This window comes from Anas acuta, chromosome 13 (assembly GCF_963932015.1).
Source record: "Anas acuta chromosome 13, bAnaAcu1.1, whole genome shotgun sequence".
In the NCBI taxonomy this organism is placed as follows: domain Eukaryota; kingdom Metazoa; phylum Chordata; class Aves; order Anseriformes; family Anatidae; genus Anas; species Anas acuta.
In genome coordinates this window covers 20,212,837-20,231,716 of record NC_088991.1, presented here as the reverse complement: position 1 = coordinate 20,231,716, position 18,880 = coordinate 20,212,837, and the positions used below count along the sequence as shown (strand labels likewise).

At 49.8% G+C, this 18,880-nt stretch overlaps 1 protein-coding gene across 6 annotated transcripts in view; it reads left to right on the top strand.

The window, feature by feature from the left end:
* Nucleotides 1–18,880, top strand: part of EDA (ectodysplasin A) — a 71,343-nt gene that overhangs the window by 32,844 nt on the left and 19,619 nt on the right. For all 6 annotated transcript variants that reach the window (XM_068696939.1, XM_068696938.1, XM_068696936.1 and 3 more), the window contains exon 2: nucleotides 10,029–10,134. In XM_068696939.1, coding sequence (XP_068553040.1) covers nucleotides 10,029–10,134 — 106 coding nt within the window. The remainder of the gene's footprint in view (nucleotides 1–10,028; nucleotides 10,135–18,880) is intronic.

Sequence of the window (18,880 nt, the reverse complement as noted above, 5' to 3'; positions counted from 1 at the left end):
GTGGCTTCTCCTCCTTCCAGCCAGCCTTCCTCCCCGTATCTGCCCGGTGGGAGATGTTTTCCCATCTGCTGTGTAATGCACAGACCTTACAGATGCGCCCTGCAGCAGGAGTTGCCAAAAACATTTGACATTTTGCTTCCAAAGAGGCAGTTTTACGCAGTGCGGGTGGGTGCCCTGCTAGGAACGGGGCAGCAGCGAGCGCTTTTGGACCATTTAATCATTATTTGTGTGTGGTCGTACCGCTCTCCTGACCCGAATTGTAGTGGATCCGATTAGTTAGGCAGCAGTAGGTGCCTGACAAAAGCAACTGAAGGCGATGGCCTAGGAGTCCCTAACACGCAGGCTGCCCTGGCCGTGCTTCCTCGGGGCTCTGTGGCTCACCGAGGGCTGGGATGCAGCAGCTACTCGAGGTGCGTGGGCAATAACCTGACCGAGAGCAGCTCCCAGCTGCCGGGCTGCAGTTGGCTCCGTCTCCTTCTGGATGCGTTATTTCATGGATGTTACATTTACAGTAGACTTGTTTTTCTTCTCAAGGCAATACTATTTCATTTGGACTACTCGAAGCCCTCCTCCTGTTTCCTTCCCTTCTGTTTTTTCCTTCCAGTGAAGTGTCATAAAAATTAATCGTAGCTGAAGGCCGATTTTAACATCCAGATTTAGAAAACAGGATTTGAAAACCCTTTTGCTGAAAGTACAAAAGCGCTGTAACAAGAAGGTTTTGTTTTGTTAAGGAGCAAGGAAAAATGTTTTTAAAACTGTATCTGAACAGGCTATAGCAAGAAGATTTCAAAATGCTGAAGCTTTCTGAACATTCAAGAAAAAGGGAGAAAAGAAGAGGGGGTGGGAGTGGATCTCTTGTGGCAAGGGCAGAATAAAGTTTGCAGAGCAAGCATCAGTTCTGGTGCCTAACAAATGTCCTCTCCTAACTTCCTACTTCAGGGATGGTTTTAACGAGTAAATCCTAACCCGTTTTTCACTGTAACTAGTCCTATCGAAGGGTTTCTGCAGGACTTTGAAAGATAAAGGGAAAAATACCGGAGAGCTGGGAAATGGAATAAATTCAGGTCCTGCTGCTGTGTGCTCCATGGAGAGCCTTCAGGAGGCTGCTCTGCTCAGCAGCCTCAGCAGCAGGGGCTCCAGCGCTCCCATCTCAGCAGGAACATCTGAAAGTGGTGCGAGGTAACAGTGCTGGGTGGAGGAGAAGCAGCAGAGCGGGAGAGCAGCACCTTCAGCACGCTGTGTTTCATGTCGTGTGCTGTGCAAGCCACGTAAATTGTTTCCCTCGTGGCTAACAGATCATGCCAGGCATTCTTAAAACTCTTTTTGAACGTAGGAAAAAGATGTCTCCTCCTCAGGAGAAGACCCGGTGGTGGCCTGAGCAAGCCTTTAGAGGCTGGAGAGCCCCCAGCTCTTCGTTTTGCAGGGCAAGGGAGGAGCTCCAAGCGGAGCAGCAGAGCCCCGGAGCTCTTGGCTGGAGCCCTGCCTGGCTGCAGGAGTTCCTGAAGAGCTGTTTGGGCTTCAAGGAGGGCTGCGTGATGGAGCTCACGCTGTCCTGGCTGGCCTGGAGAAGATCCAGGTGGCGAGGAAGCATGAGCAAAGCACAGATGGGGAAAAACAGAGCAGGCAAGGGAGGAGAAAATGTGGCTAGTATCAAGTCGCTGGAGCTCATGGTGTCTCCCTTCGTGGCCCTCCAAAGCAACCGTGCGCTGTGCTTTTTGAAGTGTGCAAGTGCTTTGATAATGTAAACGCTAAAATAAGAAAAGAATTGCTATTGGTATGCAGGAGAAGGAACTGTGACCTCCATATGGAGGGGGACGTAGCCCAGCTGGCTGAAAATGGGGCTGAAAAAAGACTATGAAGGCTAATTAAAATGTGAAAAACTGAGAATTCATGCTAATAGACAGCAGATCTCTGTCTGGCGCTGGTTCACAGCTAAATTTGATTTCCTTGGGAAACGAAAGGAACTGATTTAAGGTCCTTACCTTGCACTGACATTGATACTTCTCAGCGTTTTAACCAGTGTGTTCCCAGGGAAGTGTTGGGTTACTGCAGGTCTGCCTGCCCGCAGAGGGAAGTCCGCAGCAGGAACCTCTTACTCCCGCTACCACTGAAAAATTCAGCACAGGTGTCTGCGTATGTGGTGTTAAACTCAGCTTTGACCTTGTTCTACCTAACATCTGGCTTGTGTTTCTGCCTTTCCCTTCCAGTGCCAACAGGTGCAGCACGCTGCGGAGCTCAGCCTGCGCTCGGTGCTGCGCGCAGCGCACGCTTTCCGCGGGTCCGGTTGGCACCAGCAGCGTGGCACGCCTGCACCAAGCACCCTCGCAGCAGGCAGCAGGCAAAATAACTCGTCTGAGAGTGTCTTGAGATGGACATCCAGGGAGGTAGTTGTTCCTTGAAGTCGGTTCCCCGTGGCTGACTTCTGGTTGGGACACGCACAGCAAAGTCCGTGGGCGCAGCCACCTGCCCGCGGGCAGCGCGCCGGGTCCCCAGGTGGATGTGGCCGTCGGCACCTCGCCTTGGTTGGGTCACAGCCCGCACGTGGCTGCAGAAATGGGAGCAGGGATGGTCACACGAGGAGTTGCTCCCGGCGCCGATGCCAGCACAGAGCTGCTTCTGTCTCCCGTTTAGTTGGCAGCTCTGGCTGCGGCCTCGGGTTTTGTTCCCTCGGCATTGTCGGGGAGCTCGTGCTCATAAAGCTGTGGCCGAGGTTTCTGCGTGGGGAAAGCTCTCCCTCTAGGCTAAAGTCACGTACCAGCAGCTGATAATATGGAAGAGCAGTCATGGCTCGGGCAGTAAATATTGTACACCCCCAGGCTGAGAAGGAGCCTTCACAGGACAAGACTTGGACTTCTTCCCCGGGCCAGCACAAAGACCAAGTGTGCTTTTGGCCTTTCTCTGCAGCAGGCTGATGTTGTGGTGCTCAAACTGAAGCGTTTAACCTGTAAAACCTCATTTTGTGGTCTGTAATTAACACACACATCCATGGAAGGAGCGGAGCTGATGCTGGTCTGGGGGTTTCCTCTGGGCAGCCGGGGAGCACCTACCCCTGCTGCGTCTCCCCTGCTCCGTTTATCGAGGGTTTTGTCTGCCTGCGCGGGGCCGTGGGCCGGTGTTTGTGACAGAACGGGCTGATTAAGCTGCTCTGAGTCACAGCGAAAATATTCATTTGTTCTCCCTTCTGTAACATGAGTGGGGGATTAACAAAGAGCAGTTAGCTGTGTTTGAAAAGTAGCAACGAGTTAGTGGTAGAAACATAAATACTCCGTGCGTTGCACGTTAAACTAAAGCGGGTTTATGGGATGCGCAGAAGCTGCCTTGATCAGCTGGCCAAAGCCTCTGGACTTGAAATAGCCGGAGAAACCACCGTGAGACAGTGTTTGGGGTATTTGGGGAGGCATTTGGTTTTCGGTGATGGGGCTGTGTGTGGGGAGTGGGCTGGCGTTTGGGTTCCTTTCATCTAACCATCTACTGATGGGCAACTGAAAATTTAAAGTATTTAATCCAGGTGCCAGTTGCCTTTTGTTCTGGAAGGATACCGGTCCTGGCAGAGCCACCTTTCTTGGAGGGTTTGATTGTGCAGGGAAGTTTACGAGTTGGGTTAGAGCTGCTAATGAGCATTAATTCCCTGGGCCTGGCAATTCGTAACGAGGCTCGGACTGATAACTGGCAATCAGACTTCATGCTCTGCGCTGAAAAATACAGTGGCTTTCCTGAGTAATGAAGTTAAAATACCAATAAAAACTTAGGAAAATATGCTCCCTCCTCTTTTATTGTTGTCTAATAACTTTATATTACCACAGTGCCTAGAAGACCCAAGAGCATGACTCACTGGGCTCGTATTTAAAAACCCTGATTGCGCAGTCCTCCTCTGAACAGCTTTCCAACCAACCTAAGGACAGAAACGCTCAGCAGATCGCGAGGAAGCGCCTCAAAACAGCTCCCGAGGTGTGATGGTGACACGGTGGTGGCCGTGCCCGTATCCAGCCCAGAGGCAGTGCTCAGTCCCCGTGTCGGCACAAACAGCCCGATTTTGCTTCGGGTGAGCTCGGTAGCGTTCCTCGAGCATTTATCCCCTGGGTAGGAAATGGAGATTATAGAATTCCTTTTGCCTTTGGGAGGCAAAAACTTTTAAAGTTCACTGTCGAGTCTGAAAACCTCAGCAAGGATGCTTACGTGCAGATTAGAACGAGGGGGAATTGTGTTTCTCTTTGCCTTTTTTTTTCTTTTTTTTTTTTTTTCTGTCAATTCAAAGCTGATGTTCTGTGCCTCTGGGACCTCGGGCTGCAGTGTGAATAGCTGGCAAGAAGCGCGAGCCGGCTGGCATTGGGAGCGAAAGGGAGGAAGGCTGACGGGGAGCGATGAGAGAGATGAAGCAATCGGGGCGAGAAGAGTTATGGGCGAGCTGGAAGGAGGGGATGATACTTGAGCCTTCGCGCAGCAGAAAAGCCAGCGGAGGGATTTAGGAGGACAGCGTGTAGCCCGGCTCAGATCCCCTGGAAAGGAGGGAGCCGAGCAGCTGAGCTGGGCTGAAAGCACGAGGTGTGGAGGAGGCAGATGGGCGACCAGGGCTGTGGCTTTGGGCACTGTCCTCGCTGCCCTCCCCACGCTCTAGATCGCGTTACAGCAGCTTTGCACCCAGAGCTGTGGCTTGTCTCACCAGCAAGATGTATAAATTTCTGTCGTGTTTTGTCATGTTGAAATGTGGGCTGTTTACTCTTTCACTTCTTGCATTTTTCTAAGAAAAAGGAACGATGACAAAAGCGAGGCTGGAAATATGGTGAATGGCTTTTTCGGCAAAACAAAGCTACCCCCAAAACTTCTTTCGAGCCTGTTTGAACATAAATAATCTACTTAGTATTTTACACCACGTGTTACCACAGGCAAATTTCTGATGTAGGACAATGGGGCTAATATTCAAGTAGCTGTTATTCGAACCACAACCTCCGACTGCTGAACTTCAGAGCGCCAGAAAAACAACAGCATTGCTTGCAAGGAATGTCTCTGAAGAGCTCAGTTTGCTTATTCATCTCCTCAACACGAACGATATCCCAAATTACAAATGAATGAGGGAATTTGATTTTAACAGCACCATTAAACAATCATGTAAGAGGACAAATTCATTCTTTCTCAGTGGTGCTTTAAGCTAATGTGCTGTAGGAGAGCGTGAGGTTTTTGATTAGATCTAAAGCTGGCTGCTCTCGCTCTCCCGTTATTAATTGGAAGCAAACTTGGCAATGCAGCATGCAGATGAGCCTTTTGTTGGTGTTTTTCAAAGTAATGGATATACTCGGAAACACTTCTCAAGAATGTGCTTCTCGCTGCAGAGCCAACACAGAGCAGCTCAGTTCTGTAACACATTTTTTTGGTTCCTTTAAAGTGCTCCTCTCGACCCATAACCTCACCTTTCAGCTGCTTTCCAGCCGTGCCACACCACCACCAAAGTTATATCTCCTCTTTTCCAAGCTGTTAGACCGTTTCAAACACGTTCCCTTGGTGTCCAATGAGTCCTCGTTCCCCTACCAGGTGTTTCTGAGGGCTGTGTATGTCTGGGTGTTTGCAGAGAGGTGCGATTGAGTATGCAAATCTTATCAATTAATTTAGCATCCCAGCATTGCTTTATTATTATTATTATTATTATTATTATTATTATTACCAGTAATTTGTATATTCAGCCACAACTCCATGGTACATCCAAGTTTCATCTCCAGCTTCCTATTTCATGGCTCCTTTGCATCTATATACATGTATATATTTGTATATAGATGTATAAAATAAATCATCTTCATTCCTACGTATGCAGAGTGAGGCACGTCCTTCCCTACAAAGCAGCCTCACTTCTCGGTGGCTGCAGTGCCCTGGCAATTCCTCTTGTGTTCTCTTGCCATTCCAGAGCGTTCTTGTTCAGCGTTTCCAGAGAGGGTTCTGCATGTCGCTGCAGAGCAAGCCGGTGCTTTTGTGTGCACGTCTTTGTTGTGCTTTATTTTGCTGACAGAAACCAAGGTATCTCTGATTCATGCTGGTAAGGCATGCTTTCGCTATTGTTTCGCAGGTTATTTTGAGGTATGTTTTCCCCCAGGGTTTTTCCTCGCTTCGCTTTTTGACCTTTTAGCATCCTACAAGCGATCTCCTTGATTAAACGTGGCGAGTCCTGATGGGTTTACGTGGTGTTTCTCAAATGAGGGTAATTTGAGGACTTCAGATTGACGCGGGGAGGGAAGTGGTGATTGCTCCAGACTTCGAGGTGCCCATGGCATGACTGCATGGGATCAAACAGCGTTTCTCCACCCCGCTCCTCCGCTCCCCCAGGAGGGGAGCCCGCAGACACGTCCTGGTTGCTCGTCACGTTGGGCAGACACGTGAAGGGTTATTTTCAGCAGCGTCTGTGCTGTAGTGCTGTCCTAGAGACCGTTTTGCTGGAGGTAATTTCTCCTCCTGCATCCATCCCATCCCGCCTGGCCGTGCTGTGTTTCGCGAGATGGGTGGCAAACATCTGCGCGAAGCCTCTCAAGCTGTGGACACACAAAACAACAGGAGAGTAGACGAGGTTAAATTCATGACAACATGCAACCTGGCCTCCAGAGCGAAAGATGCAGAGGCCAAGAGCCGGGAGCTGCTCTGGTAATCAGCCCTCCGGGGTGGCGAATGGGAAGAGCATCGCTGGCTCCCCGGCGCGGTGCAGCTGCGTGGGGACCAACCCAAATAAATTCCCACCCGTGAGGGCCGTGGGCTGCGGAGCATCCCCAGCTGCAGCCTGAGAGCAGCGAGGCGGGGAGATTTGATGCCATAATTTGCATTACTGACATTGCAGAGGGAGTCCGCAGGACAAACTCCTCCGTTCGTCTCGGTACCGGCAGCCTGAGCGTGGAGGACGCGTGGGTGCTCCTCCAACAAACCCTACTTTCACTGGGATTGTTCTCAGACACTGTGTGCTCAGAGCTGGTGTGGTCACAGCCCCTGTCTTAAGCTAGCTCTATTATTTTTCTGAGTGAGTGGTTTATTCATTTCCCTCACTGTCATTTATCTTTTTGACTTGGTCTGATTAGAAAGGCAGAGTTTAATGGTTAGATCTACTTTTAGCCAATACTGGGTGTCACAGCTGGTTCCCACTGCTCCGTAGGCACCGTTTGGGTTTGCATTTTATTCACTGAATATTTGAATTTATGAGGCTAATTTTTGATTTTTTTATTATTATTATATTTTTTTAATCTAAGATTTCACATTGAAAGTAATGCTTATCAGAGCATGCTTGAGCCATGATGTTAGAATTTGGTGGTGGAAGGGTATTTTGATGAACTGCACTGGGAAATAAACATATTGCGGCAGTCTCTTATGTTTCTCCTTCTGAGATTAAAATTAAATGGCTTTGCCCAGGTTATGAAAAGCTTTCTGGTCAAGAAATTTTGCTTCACTGGGAAACAAAACCCTCGGTCGAAATGAAAAACCAAGGCATTTCAGCCATTCGGAGTTCTCACATTTTATTTTTTTTTTCAGGTGAAATTATCTAGATTGTTGCAAGCATGTTGAAAGCTTTGTTTCTTTAAAGCATGAGAGTGTGGCATAGGAGAAGCCTGCTTATACCTGTCAGGAAAAAAATATATATATAAAAAAATAAATATATATATATATAAATGGTCCTGCTGCATTTATCAATAATCTTTGTGACAAAACAGAGCTATGGAGATCAGGGGAGCCCCGAAACGTCTGCAGCCCTCTGTGTCCCCTGCTGGGTGTTGAATTAAGGCAGGTTTAAAGAGCCAGCAGGCTTCAGCAAAGGTTGTTTGGAGCCCTTTGTGCTCCCCAGCCGTGAGGTGATCTCTGCAGGCGCAGCCGGGCGTTGGGCGAGCTCAGTTTGGTGCTGCAGCGTTTCAAAACTCTGGCTGTCGTATTGAGATTGTGTTCACAATAGCAGGGAAATGAAACATGTTTGTTTTGAAACAATTAGTGCTGTGCCATTACAAAACCTCCTTGGGATGAGGGATGTGATTTTTAGCCGTAGCTCTGCCAGCAGCCGTGCCACCCCCTTGCAGGGTTCCTGGGCGCAGGTCCCCGCGTGCTGCTCGGACCGTGGCAGGGCTTTTATTTCAGCGTGCTTTGCAGAGCCCCAAACCAGATAGCCAGGGAACCACGGCATTCAAAAGCAGCGCTGATGAATTCGTTGGCCTTTTAACCTGACCTACAAAGTAATTTGTTGCTTCGGTTCGTTTTACAGCACTGGGGCTCGCTGTGTTGGGGAGGCGCAGCAGGATTCCTGCCCGTGCCTCGCACAGGAGGCAGATGCCAGCTCTTTCGCTGGGCTGCTGTGTTGTTCCCTGGGCTCTGTGGCTGGATGGGCTTTGCTTTGCTCTCCGTTTTCTCCGCTCTGCTCTGAAGCCTCTCTTTTGGGAGCTTTTCACTGGCTGCAGCACCCGTGCAAAGAGTTTGCAGCCCCCTGGGCGTCAGCCCGGCTGCCCGAGCGGCCTCTCCGTGCCTCTGCCGGCGGCTGGGGGCCAGATCCTGCCCGTCCCCAACCTGCCAGCTGCGGAAATAAATAGAAACACGTGCTGCGAAGGCAGGAATTTAAAGTGCAGGAGGTTTGGAGTCGGGGTTTAGGAGCTGTAACACCAGCATCGGCTGCACCCACGGCTCTGTCGGTGCCAAGGCACTGACCCTGTAGGTTCAGCCAGTTCCCCCCTTTTGTGTGCTGCTGCCTGGAGGTGACACATCCACAAACGAGGAGAAAGAAGGGGGGACAATGGCAATTTTAAATGGGTTTTACGGTTTTCCTTCAGAAAAGCTAACGCTTGCGGATTCCCACCTGCCCACAGCGCTGCTTTTCCCTCTTCATTTTTTTCAGACCCAGGTAGGAAACGAGTGGTGCAAGGCACAGCCCGAGCAGGTGGCTTTGCTGAGCCCACCTCCCATGGGGGCAGGATCCAGCCCCTCCTGCAGCCCTCTGCAGCTCGCAGGCGGTGTGCGAGCAAAGGGGAGGGCCAGGGCTGGGTGCACATCGGGAGCAGAGAGGCCTTTAATGATCCTAACGGGGACTTTTATGACCTGCAGCTTCACGAGCCACTCTTTTAACTGGGAGTCCATGAAAGGAGTTTCTTCTCCTCTGCTATTTAAAGGATGCTTTTGATGCCGTGGTTTTGTTCTCGGGGCAGTGACAGGGTTGATAACCTTCGGAGCTGCTTTTTGAAGCCTGCTCGTTCTTCCCTGAGGTGGGCGTGCATGCATTTGGTGCGGGTAGGTGTTTGTGAATCAAATACCCGCCATCAAGTTTATTCAGCACAAAAAAAAAAGAAAAAAAGAAAACCCCATCCTGGTGAAGCTGCCCAGGTTCCTGGCGGGTGCAGCAGCAGGCAGAACGGGAGCATTTGGCTCCTCCTGCCTCCTTCATCTGGTGTGAAATCTCGGATTTTATGGAGTGGAAATACCTGGGGAAGTGCCCCGGGCAACGAGCCGCCTCGCAGCTAGGAGGGCTGGGGAGGCTTCTGAGCCGAAACCCAAGTTTCGGGGTTGGGATGTGTGTTTAATAACTGTCAAAGAGTTTTTAATGCAGCGACTATTTTTCATGAATAGGAGGTCGCTACATAAAATTTTTGCCTCTCGGCAAAAATCGCGTTATAAAGATGTACTTGCTCTAGGTTTAAAGTGTTAATTATGTGGTATACTGAATTGGATTTAAAGGTCCCTGAAGACCTTTGAATCTCAGTAGCTAATGAGGCTTACAGAAGAGGGCTTGAGAGAGAAAAACTTACTGGCAGTGAGTAATACTGGTGAAAGAGCTCCAGGATTGAGCAAGTTTTACAGAGGGTAATTAGCAAGGATTGCATCAGCGTTTGGGGCTTGTGCCGATCTCCAGCTCCATCTTCCATGATCTGCATGGCAGTGGCAGCCGGCTGCGGGCACCAAGGTGGTTTTCGTTGGGTTACCAAACCAGAGGGTGATAGAAATGACTTTTCTGGTGTAGCCACGCGTCCATCCTGCTGCTGCTGGGCTTGGGTCACCCACTGCCACGATGCTTAACCGTGTCCTTGTTCTTCCAGCTGGCCTTGCTGAACTTCTTTCACCCTGAGGACAAGCTGCACGTTGGAGAGGAAGGGAGACGTGTCCGGCGGAATAAAAGGAGTAAAGGCAGCGAGGGCCCCGATGGTGAGTGTCACTCCGTTCCTTGCTGCTGTGCCGGGCACTTTCGCGCTCGTAATCATTTGGCTGACCTTTTTTTTTCTGATCGTGGTTATATGCAGAGTTCCGTATGTAAGGGGAGAAAAAAAAAAGTGTCATCTGTGGCTTATAATTGTCTCTATATAATTTTGATTGCCTTCGAGATTATTAGTTCCAGCAGGCCTTTTTTCTACAACTGGAGCTCCAGTGAGCTTGCACAAATTAGTGCTACTCAGTGCTCTTGTCGTTAGCTCTTACTCTCTAATAGAGAGGCTCTGTGCTCATTCAAGCTAATAATTTGTACTCGTACACCTGTATTTGTTGCTCTGTTCATCTGTTTTAGATGAATACAACCAGACCTTCTGGTTGGGTTTGGAGGTGGTATCTGAGGGTGCCTCCTCTGCAAGGACCATCCCGTCACCTGCTCCTGGATGGGATGGGGTTTTTTTTGTTGTTTTGTGTTTTTTTATTTTTTTTAAAGTGTTTTAATCCTCAATCTGGAAGGCTCTGGGAGGTGGAGCCCATTCCTGCTGTCGACCATTCCTGCACTCGACCACATCTTTCAGCAGAAATGCTGCTACTGCTGCTGTCCTTACCCTAGCTGGTATGTGAAACAGGACAGAAATCAGAGTACGAGGTGCGTTAGGGCAGATTTAGAACAACCACAGCTTACCGACAGCCATCCCAGCAGCCAGACCACGTTGCCCCCATCAGACAGGGTCTGCCGAGCAGCAGCAGAAACGTGCGCCCCGCTCGGCTCTGCCTTGGCACCGGCTGACAGCGAGCGGCGAGGCTGCCTCGCGTGAATTAGAGCAAGAAGTAATTAAGGAGTGGTCTGTGCATGGCTCGGTGCCTGCTGAGCTTGTCAAGCCCTGACGGCGTTTATAAACTTCTCAGCCCGCGTTAGTTTTCCCCCCTCGGCTTCCAGGCTCGGTGAGCTCCCCATCCTCCCCTCGCAGTTTCGCAGTGGCAAACGCTCTGCGGTGGCTCCGCTCCAAGAAATAGCTTCGTGAAACTCCCAGGATTCCTCCTCGCCGAAACGCTGACAAGTATGATGCATTTGGTACAGACTCACTGAGTGATTCCAGCTCGGTGTGGTCCAGCATCCTCAGCGTCGGTGTCGGCCTGATGCTCAGATGGCTCGGGGAGGATGCGGAGCCTTTTGCAGCGACTCCTCGAAATCCATTCCAGCGTCTTCGCGAGGCGCTTGTGCGCGTAGCGAGTTTCCCCTCGATGGGAACCGTGCAAATTCAGTGCTGCCGGCAGATGTCTGGTGGAATTAGCCTCGTCCGTTCGGCTGGCTGAGCACCGGCTTCGTATTGACAGATGTGCAGGGAATCGTGGTGCTGTGAGAAGGAGCTGCTGAAAGCCGGTGTGGAAAGCCTCCGTGCCTGTCCCACATCCACTCCGTGTTCCCTGAACGCACCAGGGCTGAATCATTCCAGCAATCTAGCGTGGTTCCACCAATTATTTTATTTTTTTATTTTTTTTTATAAGTTGTTTTTTGACCGTGTAAGGTATTCGGGATGGGAAGAAGTGCCCCAGTGACAGGTTGTTCTCCTGCTGACAAGAGCAGGATGGGCTGTGCTGGCAGGCGGCTGCTTGGTGTTTGGCCATCTCGGTTTTATGAGGGAGGGAGGCATTTAACAAGTGGAAGCTGTCAGGGTAGGGATTGTTCTTGTAACAACCATAAAATCAGTAAACAAACAACAGAGCTTGCTTCCCCGTGTGACTCCTGGGGTTTGTTTTAGGTTTGCGTGCAGGAATCTGTTTTTCGGAGAAGGCGAATGAATCATTAATATGCACACAAATAAATGATTGTTACGGTATCGATAAAGCCGCTTGCTCCATGAGTTTTACAAAGGAAAAGCTGATCGGATCTTTGATCTCCAAAGAGCCTCGCGAAGATAAAAGTGGAAGCACTGTAACTTCCCAGAAGGAAGGAGATGTGCTTTCCACTTGAGGCCTCGCTAATATTGGTCTGGAATTAATTTCACCAACTTTCAAGTCCCTTCACACATGCAGCGAAAGGCTGGGGCGATGCGGCGTGTGAGAAGCCGTGGCTGCAGGGAGGCTGCGAGGCCTCGCTGGGTGCCTGCTGGGGTCCTCACCAGCTTTTCCCAACAAAGCCATGGGCTGGATGCTGTGTAGATGTCAACGATACTCTGCTTCTTTTCCTAAAAGTTCGGGTTCTTTTAGGAAAAGGAGCTTGGGCAGCGAAAAGGGCGTTTTGAGGAGGGGTCAGAAGGGTCCCATCCCCTTCCCCAGGGTGGGAGGTTGGGGGCGGTGAGCCCGGTGTGCTGCCTCCGTGCTGCTTTCTGAAAAAGCCCACAAAAAGCTGTGTGCAGCAGGGCAAGGCCATCAATCACGCCCCGCCACTGCCAAACACGACTCGAGTGCTTCGAGGGCTCCTCCTCGGCGGACCGCTCACTTGTCATGTTTTACGAGCGTGTTTGCTTAATTTTTTGTTTGCGCCCCTCCGTGCGCGGTGCCCTGGAACCGCCTGAACAAAGCCGGGGTCGTGTCCTGGGAGGAGCAGGAGGCTCCTCGTGCCCTGCCCCACGGCTCGCCCTGCTCCTGCTCGCCCTTTGCCGGCTGCCAGCCATGCCGTGCCGTGCCGTGCCGTGCCGTGCCGTGCCGTGCCGTGCCGTGCCGTGCCGTGCCGCGCCGTGTCACCTCGCCAGGAGCCAGCAGCATTAACGGGAGGCTGGTGCCTGCCCCAGCCCCGAGGAGCGCAGATCGTGTTTCAAGCCAGCTTCCTCTCCATGCCTCCAAAACCAACGTTTGCACAGCTTTGAAAGCTGCTCCGATTCCTTTCGACTTCTCAAGGCGCGGGGTTAGCCTCTTTACGGCTCCGGTTTATGGCGCTCCGCGGTACCGGCTCCACCTGCCGCTTAATTTGCCCTAGTTCACTAAAACTTGCCCCTCTCCGATGTCTCTCTCTTATTTTCCTCTTTGTGCCCTCCTTCCTTTTTGTCTCGGTGTATTTATGCTGCTGTGGAACCGCTGTAGCTCCCAGATTAACAAATCATTCTGGAGCTGGTAATTAGCAACAGTTGTGCTAAAAGGAACCATCAAGAATGTTAAATTAGTCCACTTTTAAATAAACTGTGTATGAAATGTTAGATCTCTATTCCCAGAGCAACAGTAAAAATGCTGCTGGCTCTTTGCTAACAAAGCCAAAATATGGGAGTAGCATGGTTGTAACTACAGAGACAATTCCGTGCTCTTGAGGTTATAAATAATGACAGAACATTTACAAAGCAGATGTCAATAGGACTCTTTAAAAAACATTGTTTTAAAAAAACTAGTTTCTTTTTCTCCTACTTTCATCTCTGTTCCCAGTTAGATCCCTGCAGTGCCGCTTTCCTGGTTTGTTTGGTTTTTGCTTCTCGGTTTGGGGTTGGTTTTTTTTTTTGTTTTTTTTGTTTTTTTCTCCCTTCCTAGGTTTTTTCATATTGAGCTTGGTGAGAAACATAAATGATTGTTATCCATTCTTTGATTTGGAGCATGGCAGCTGGAAAGAGGCTGAGCAGATGGCTGTCCTTAAGCTGACAACAATTTGGTTCCTACTACTTTGGCAGTCCTTACTGCTGAGGAAAGTCCTTGATGAGAACTCACTGCTTTTAGCGCTGTGAATGGTTTCTGCTGAACCAAAAATTCGGTTCCTTTCACCGGGATGGCAGCAGCTCGAGAAGAGCCCTGCTTTTACCTGGTGCTGGGAGAACAGTGCCGACGGGGTTTTGGCTGCAGGTAGCTGGCCCCGAGCCCCCCACCCCATAGGGACAGGCACCTGCGGCTGCCCCCGTCCCCACGTCCCCTCCTGCGGGGGTGCAGCCGGGTTTTTTTTTGTAGGGATCACAATAGCGACCTTTCCTGCTCGCTTCCTCTGCTTTGGAAAGGGCAGATACATCCCTCCGACTCCAGAGCCCAGAACAATCGGTTCCTTTGTGTCGGCCCCGTGCAATTCCCCAAAGTCCAGGAATTCTCAGAAACGCAGATGTATTAAGGGCGATAGAGCCTTATTGTGCTCCGAAACCATGGTGATGAGCACTCAATAAATAAAGAACATTTCCTGGATACTGGAGCGGAGGAGACAGTCCCAAGGAAAGGCTCACCAGAAAATACTCGCTCTTCTCTGATTTTTCCTCCCCAGGATTTCTCTCTGATTTCCCCCAAAATGGCAGAAGGGAGGAATTAAGATGTGTTGCAATAGATTTTTCATTCTTCATGTACAAGGACCATGACATCACTGCCAGTATTTTTTGTGACTGTGGCTAAAACTAAGACCCCAGCTCATTTACAGATCCTTACCTCCGTGATACACCGAGGTTTATTATAATAAGGTGGGCAGTTTGTATAAGGTCCCTTATCTTGGGCACTTTCCTTCCATGAAGACACATAGATAAAAACGTAGGAAACTAATTTTAGACCCTGGTCTTGTGTCTGTGCTTGTTCCTAACCGCTGTTTCCACAGAGACAGATCCAGAGAAGCTTAACAACTGTCTGAAAATTCAGAATGAGTTCAGGTCACAGTTTTCAGCTCTCTTACTTTACGCTAGTGGCAGATTAATACCAAGTCATTGCTGGAAACAAGTGAAAATAAAGGGGAAAAATACATTCCAGGGGGGCTTCTTGCTCCAGGTGTAACTTGTAAAAGAGTGTATTTTTAGGCAGCTGAAATGTTTTCAGCTTATCCTTGGCTCGAACCACTCCAAAATAATTTCCTTAATCCTGAGATCACTTTGAAGCCAGATTCGCTGTGGTGTCTGTTAACAGGCTTTGCTGAAGCCCGGCTTGGGACACCGTAGGGAGTCATTTTCCATGCAGAAGCATGGTGTGGTGTGGGTGCGGATGGAGTCCGGATTTCTTCTTGAGCTCTGCTGGTACGCAGCTACCCCAGTAGCCTTCCCTTCCACTTCTGACCTGGCTTGTTGCAGAAGCCCTGCTTCCTTACTCATCATATTCCTAACGATGGGATGGGTTGGTTAGTTCCATTCACAGAGCTTCCCTGGGGTGTGTTTGTCCTTCTGGCACCTCCCCATTTGTCTCCTGTCCGCTTTGGATGAGGTAGGTGGACCGCCAGGGAAAGGTGTGGGGATGCTGAGGATGCTTGGAAGGCTCGAGAAGGAATCCCCTGGTCAGAACTCCACCCAGATTGCGTTTTCAGATACTTGTGCTAATTGAGCCTTGTCCTGATGGATCCTTAGTGCCTGACCCAATGCCGTGTGCTGCAGCAGGCTTTGCTGAAACTCGACCTAAACTTTTCAACTTCTTTTAATACTCCATGCTGAGCAGGGTCCAACATCATTAGAAGTGACTGGGGATCCCATCTGAATTCCACTTGTGGAACCGGGCCTTCTCATAATGCCTCTGGTCAGATGCTGACTTTTTCAGAATCTCGGTTTCTCCTGTTACAAAACACGGTGCGGGCTAATGAGACGAGAACAGATGTCACAGCAAGGCAGGAATGCGATCGCATCCGAGCTGTGCGCATCTGGACCGTGGATGCCCTGTACCAGGCATTATAAATGCTCGACGGGACTGGTAGGTGGTGATTTCTTTCCCACAGTACGAGAGGGGCTCTATTGTCTGCCTCACTGAAGTATTTGCAGCTGAGCTTTGATTTCTGTGAATAAACCGGCTCGCTGGCCACATCCACAAGTACTTTGCAGGCAGGCACAAGTTTGCTCAGCACATGCTCCAAGTGCATCTGGTCGCCGATCAGCTCTGACACAAAAGCTGGGGGACTGGTGCCGAGTCGGGGCGTGCAAACCTTCCCAAACGGCCAGGGCTTGGGGTTCAGGCTCAGCATCCTGCTGCAGCAATTCCAGGGTATCTGCCTTGGGCAGATCCTGGGCAGAATAACCCAATTTTCTGTCCGTGGCAGCAAGGGCGGGACCGGATGGCCAAACCCAGAGCTGCTGCTCTGGTGACGGGAATTGTGAAGTTGTCTTCAGTTGTGGCCTGTCTGGGCGCTCAATAAAACTCGGCTCAGTTAGAGTAGACCAGATACATTAACCATAAAAAAAAAAAAAAAGAAAAGTGCTGTTGCACAAAGCTAAAGAACACCACCACCGAGAAGCTCTTTGGGGAAAAAGTTGCGAATGAGGCACGATAATTCCCTGTTTTCATTAGGGCTTTGTTAGCCATGATGTATAGCGACATTGTTGGACTCATAACCGATCTCGTTAACGCGAGCAGGATTCGGTTAAGTACGTTAATCTATTTGCAGTGATGTGACTGGGTAAACTCCAGGGTTGGCAGAGCCAAGAGCAGCTCCCAGCGTCACAGCGGCTGCAAGGACGAGGCCACGCAAAAGGCACGGGCTTCCCAGAGAGCGGTCTCCGTCCCTTGGATTTCTTTAAGGCTGCTTTTCGGATTCATACGGCTCCGAGTGCACGTTTGTCTTTAGATATAGGTCCCATGCTATTCGGCGTAATTAAACCATCAGCTTGCAGGCAGCTGTTCACTGCTGCAGAGGTTCGCAATCCAATTAGCCAGAATGACATGCAGCAGGAAGAAAAACATGTCAGCCTGGGCAGAGATGAGATAGCTGAGGAGATTTCCTCACACCTGCCCTCGATTCCTTGTGGATGGCTGCAGCGGGGAGGCATGCGTTTAAAATCTCCAGCAAACAATTTGGGAGAGTCTTTAATAGGCTCGGTTAAAACCTTGCTGCAGCGCCACTTGGGAATCATTTCTACTGGAATTCATGACATATGTTAGTTGTTTATCTTAGTGGGATATGACTTAAAATGTCAGAGTGTTTTGTGTTAAGCAACAACCGAATAAAACAAACAAAATAAAAACACAGCTGTAATACTACGCTTTAAATTGTTGAATTCAAATATGCGGTATTGATAAAGTAAGCAATAGGGTGCAGCGCTGTATAGAAAAGAAGCCTTGTGGGTCCAGCCAGCAAGGCAAGAAAAAGCCTTTAGATACTTGAAATAGAAATAGTAATGTTGTTTGTCAGCTCTGCTGTAAAGATCCAGCTTTTGGAATCCAACCTAAGTGCCTGAAGGAAAACAAAAGGCACATCATATTCTTCTTCCCTAGCCAGTGAGAGTGCGGAAAATGAAATATGATGGCCACAGGTTCTGGTGTGAACCCCAGGAACTTGGCTGGGACTGATTATGTGGGAACGGAGCTAAGAAGGGTGGAGATTTATGTTTGATTGTTTTTTTCTTTTTTTTTTTTTGAAAAGTCAGTGCAACGTTACTTTGCCAGCAACAGTGGCTCTGGAGTTAATTGGGAGCAGGATTTTGTCTTTGTTCAGGAACACATTTGCGCTGCGATGTGCTTGCACCTAGTCAGTGGAGACTGGATTTAAAGAAAAAAAAGGCAACCCTTCACGTTACCAGGAGGCTGTCCTGAGGTCTTGCCTCATCTAAGTGATACATACACACGTGCAAGGGTAGAGCCCAGTGCCATCTCTGGGGCCTCCCTTGCCTCAGATCGAAGATTGAGGGATTTCGTCTCAGTTTGCTGAAATTCTTCATTTTTTCAAGCACAATAATGAACGCGAGAACCTTCAGTGTAATGAAACATTTGGCTTTCAGCTATTCTTGTGGCATGGTTTCAAGGGCTACCTCAAACTCTTCGGTGGTTCACCATGGCCAGAAGAGGGAGGACGGAGCCCGGTGCTGCCCATGGAGCTGCCGTGCCTGTCCCCCTGGAGCAGCATCACAGGCTGTGCCCAAAGCCTGGCTGGGTGGGATAGAGGAATTAATCAGCTAATAAATCAGCTGGTCGATCTTCGCCAGGTAAAGCAACTGAAGCTGCTGCTGCAGTGAGTAAGGATGCCGGAGTTTTGCTGCTTAGTGGTGAGGAGCAGTTGTCAGCAGAGCTGAGGACGTGGAGAACATGGGTTGGAGCAGACCCCGGGAGGTCACCAGGTCCCCTCAATGCATGAGCACGATTACATTCATCCTAATCCTTTTCCCCCATCCAACTGGTGCAGAAGGTGTCAACAGGGTGCTGCTCAACAGGGTGCCTTTACCTGGGCAAGTGAATCAGGTTTTTGCCCGATGCTCTCCTAGGTCTGTCCCTTGTGCTCCCACTTCAGACAGACCATCTTGAGCTGCTGTAACTAAAGATTTTTTTTTCCCTTTAATATGATTAAAGACCGATATAAATTACACCACAACTGCCTGGCTTTATTAGCCAGTATCTCTGTATTTCTGCATTAACTGTCCTCACATTCCTTACGAACTTGACCGAGTTATTCCCCATTGTGAAGAGCCCTGTTTCTTAATCATCAAACCAGGCAGAAATCCCTCTGAAGTATTGGCAGGAGAAAAAAACAATGGCAGCAACAACAAAAAACCTGTTACGTGATGAGATGTCTCATAGTCTGAAGCTGTCTGAGGCAGAGGGATTGTGGCTCTCTGGCATCTAGTGTCGCTCCAGGGACTCGAGAGGCAGGGCTGGGATGAGCTGTGCCTTCTCCATTTGTTTTCAGCCCGATGGGCTTGCGCTGGGGTCTGGTGCAGGGGATCAGAGGGATGGGGAGGGAGCAGGCTGCTGATCCATGGAGCTCCTGGAGCAGAATCTGATCATCTGGATAGCACATGGACGTAGGCTTGTCCTTTGACAGATTGCTCGGAGGAGAAGAGCAGTGAGGTAGCAGAAAGCCTTTCTCATACCTCATTTACCACAAGAGAAATGATCTTCAGCCTTTGGTGGTGGTGCACAAGCTCTGCTCAGACCCTTCTGGCCAAGCAGCAGA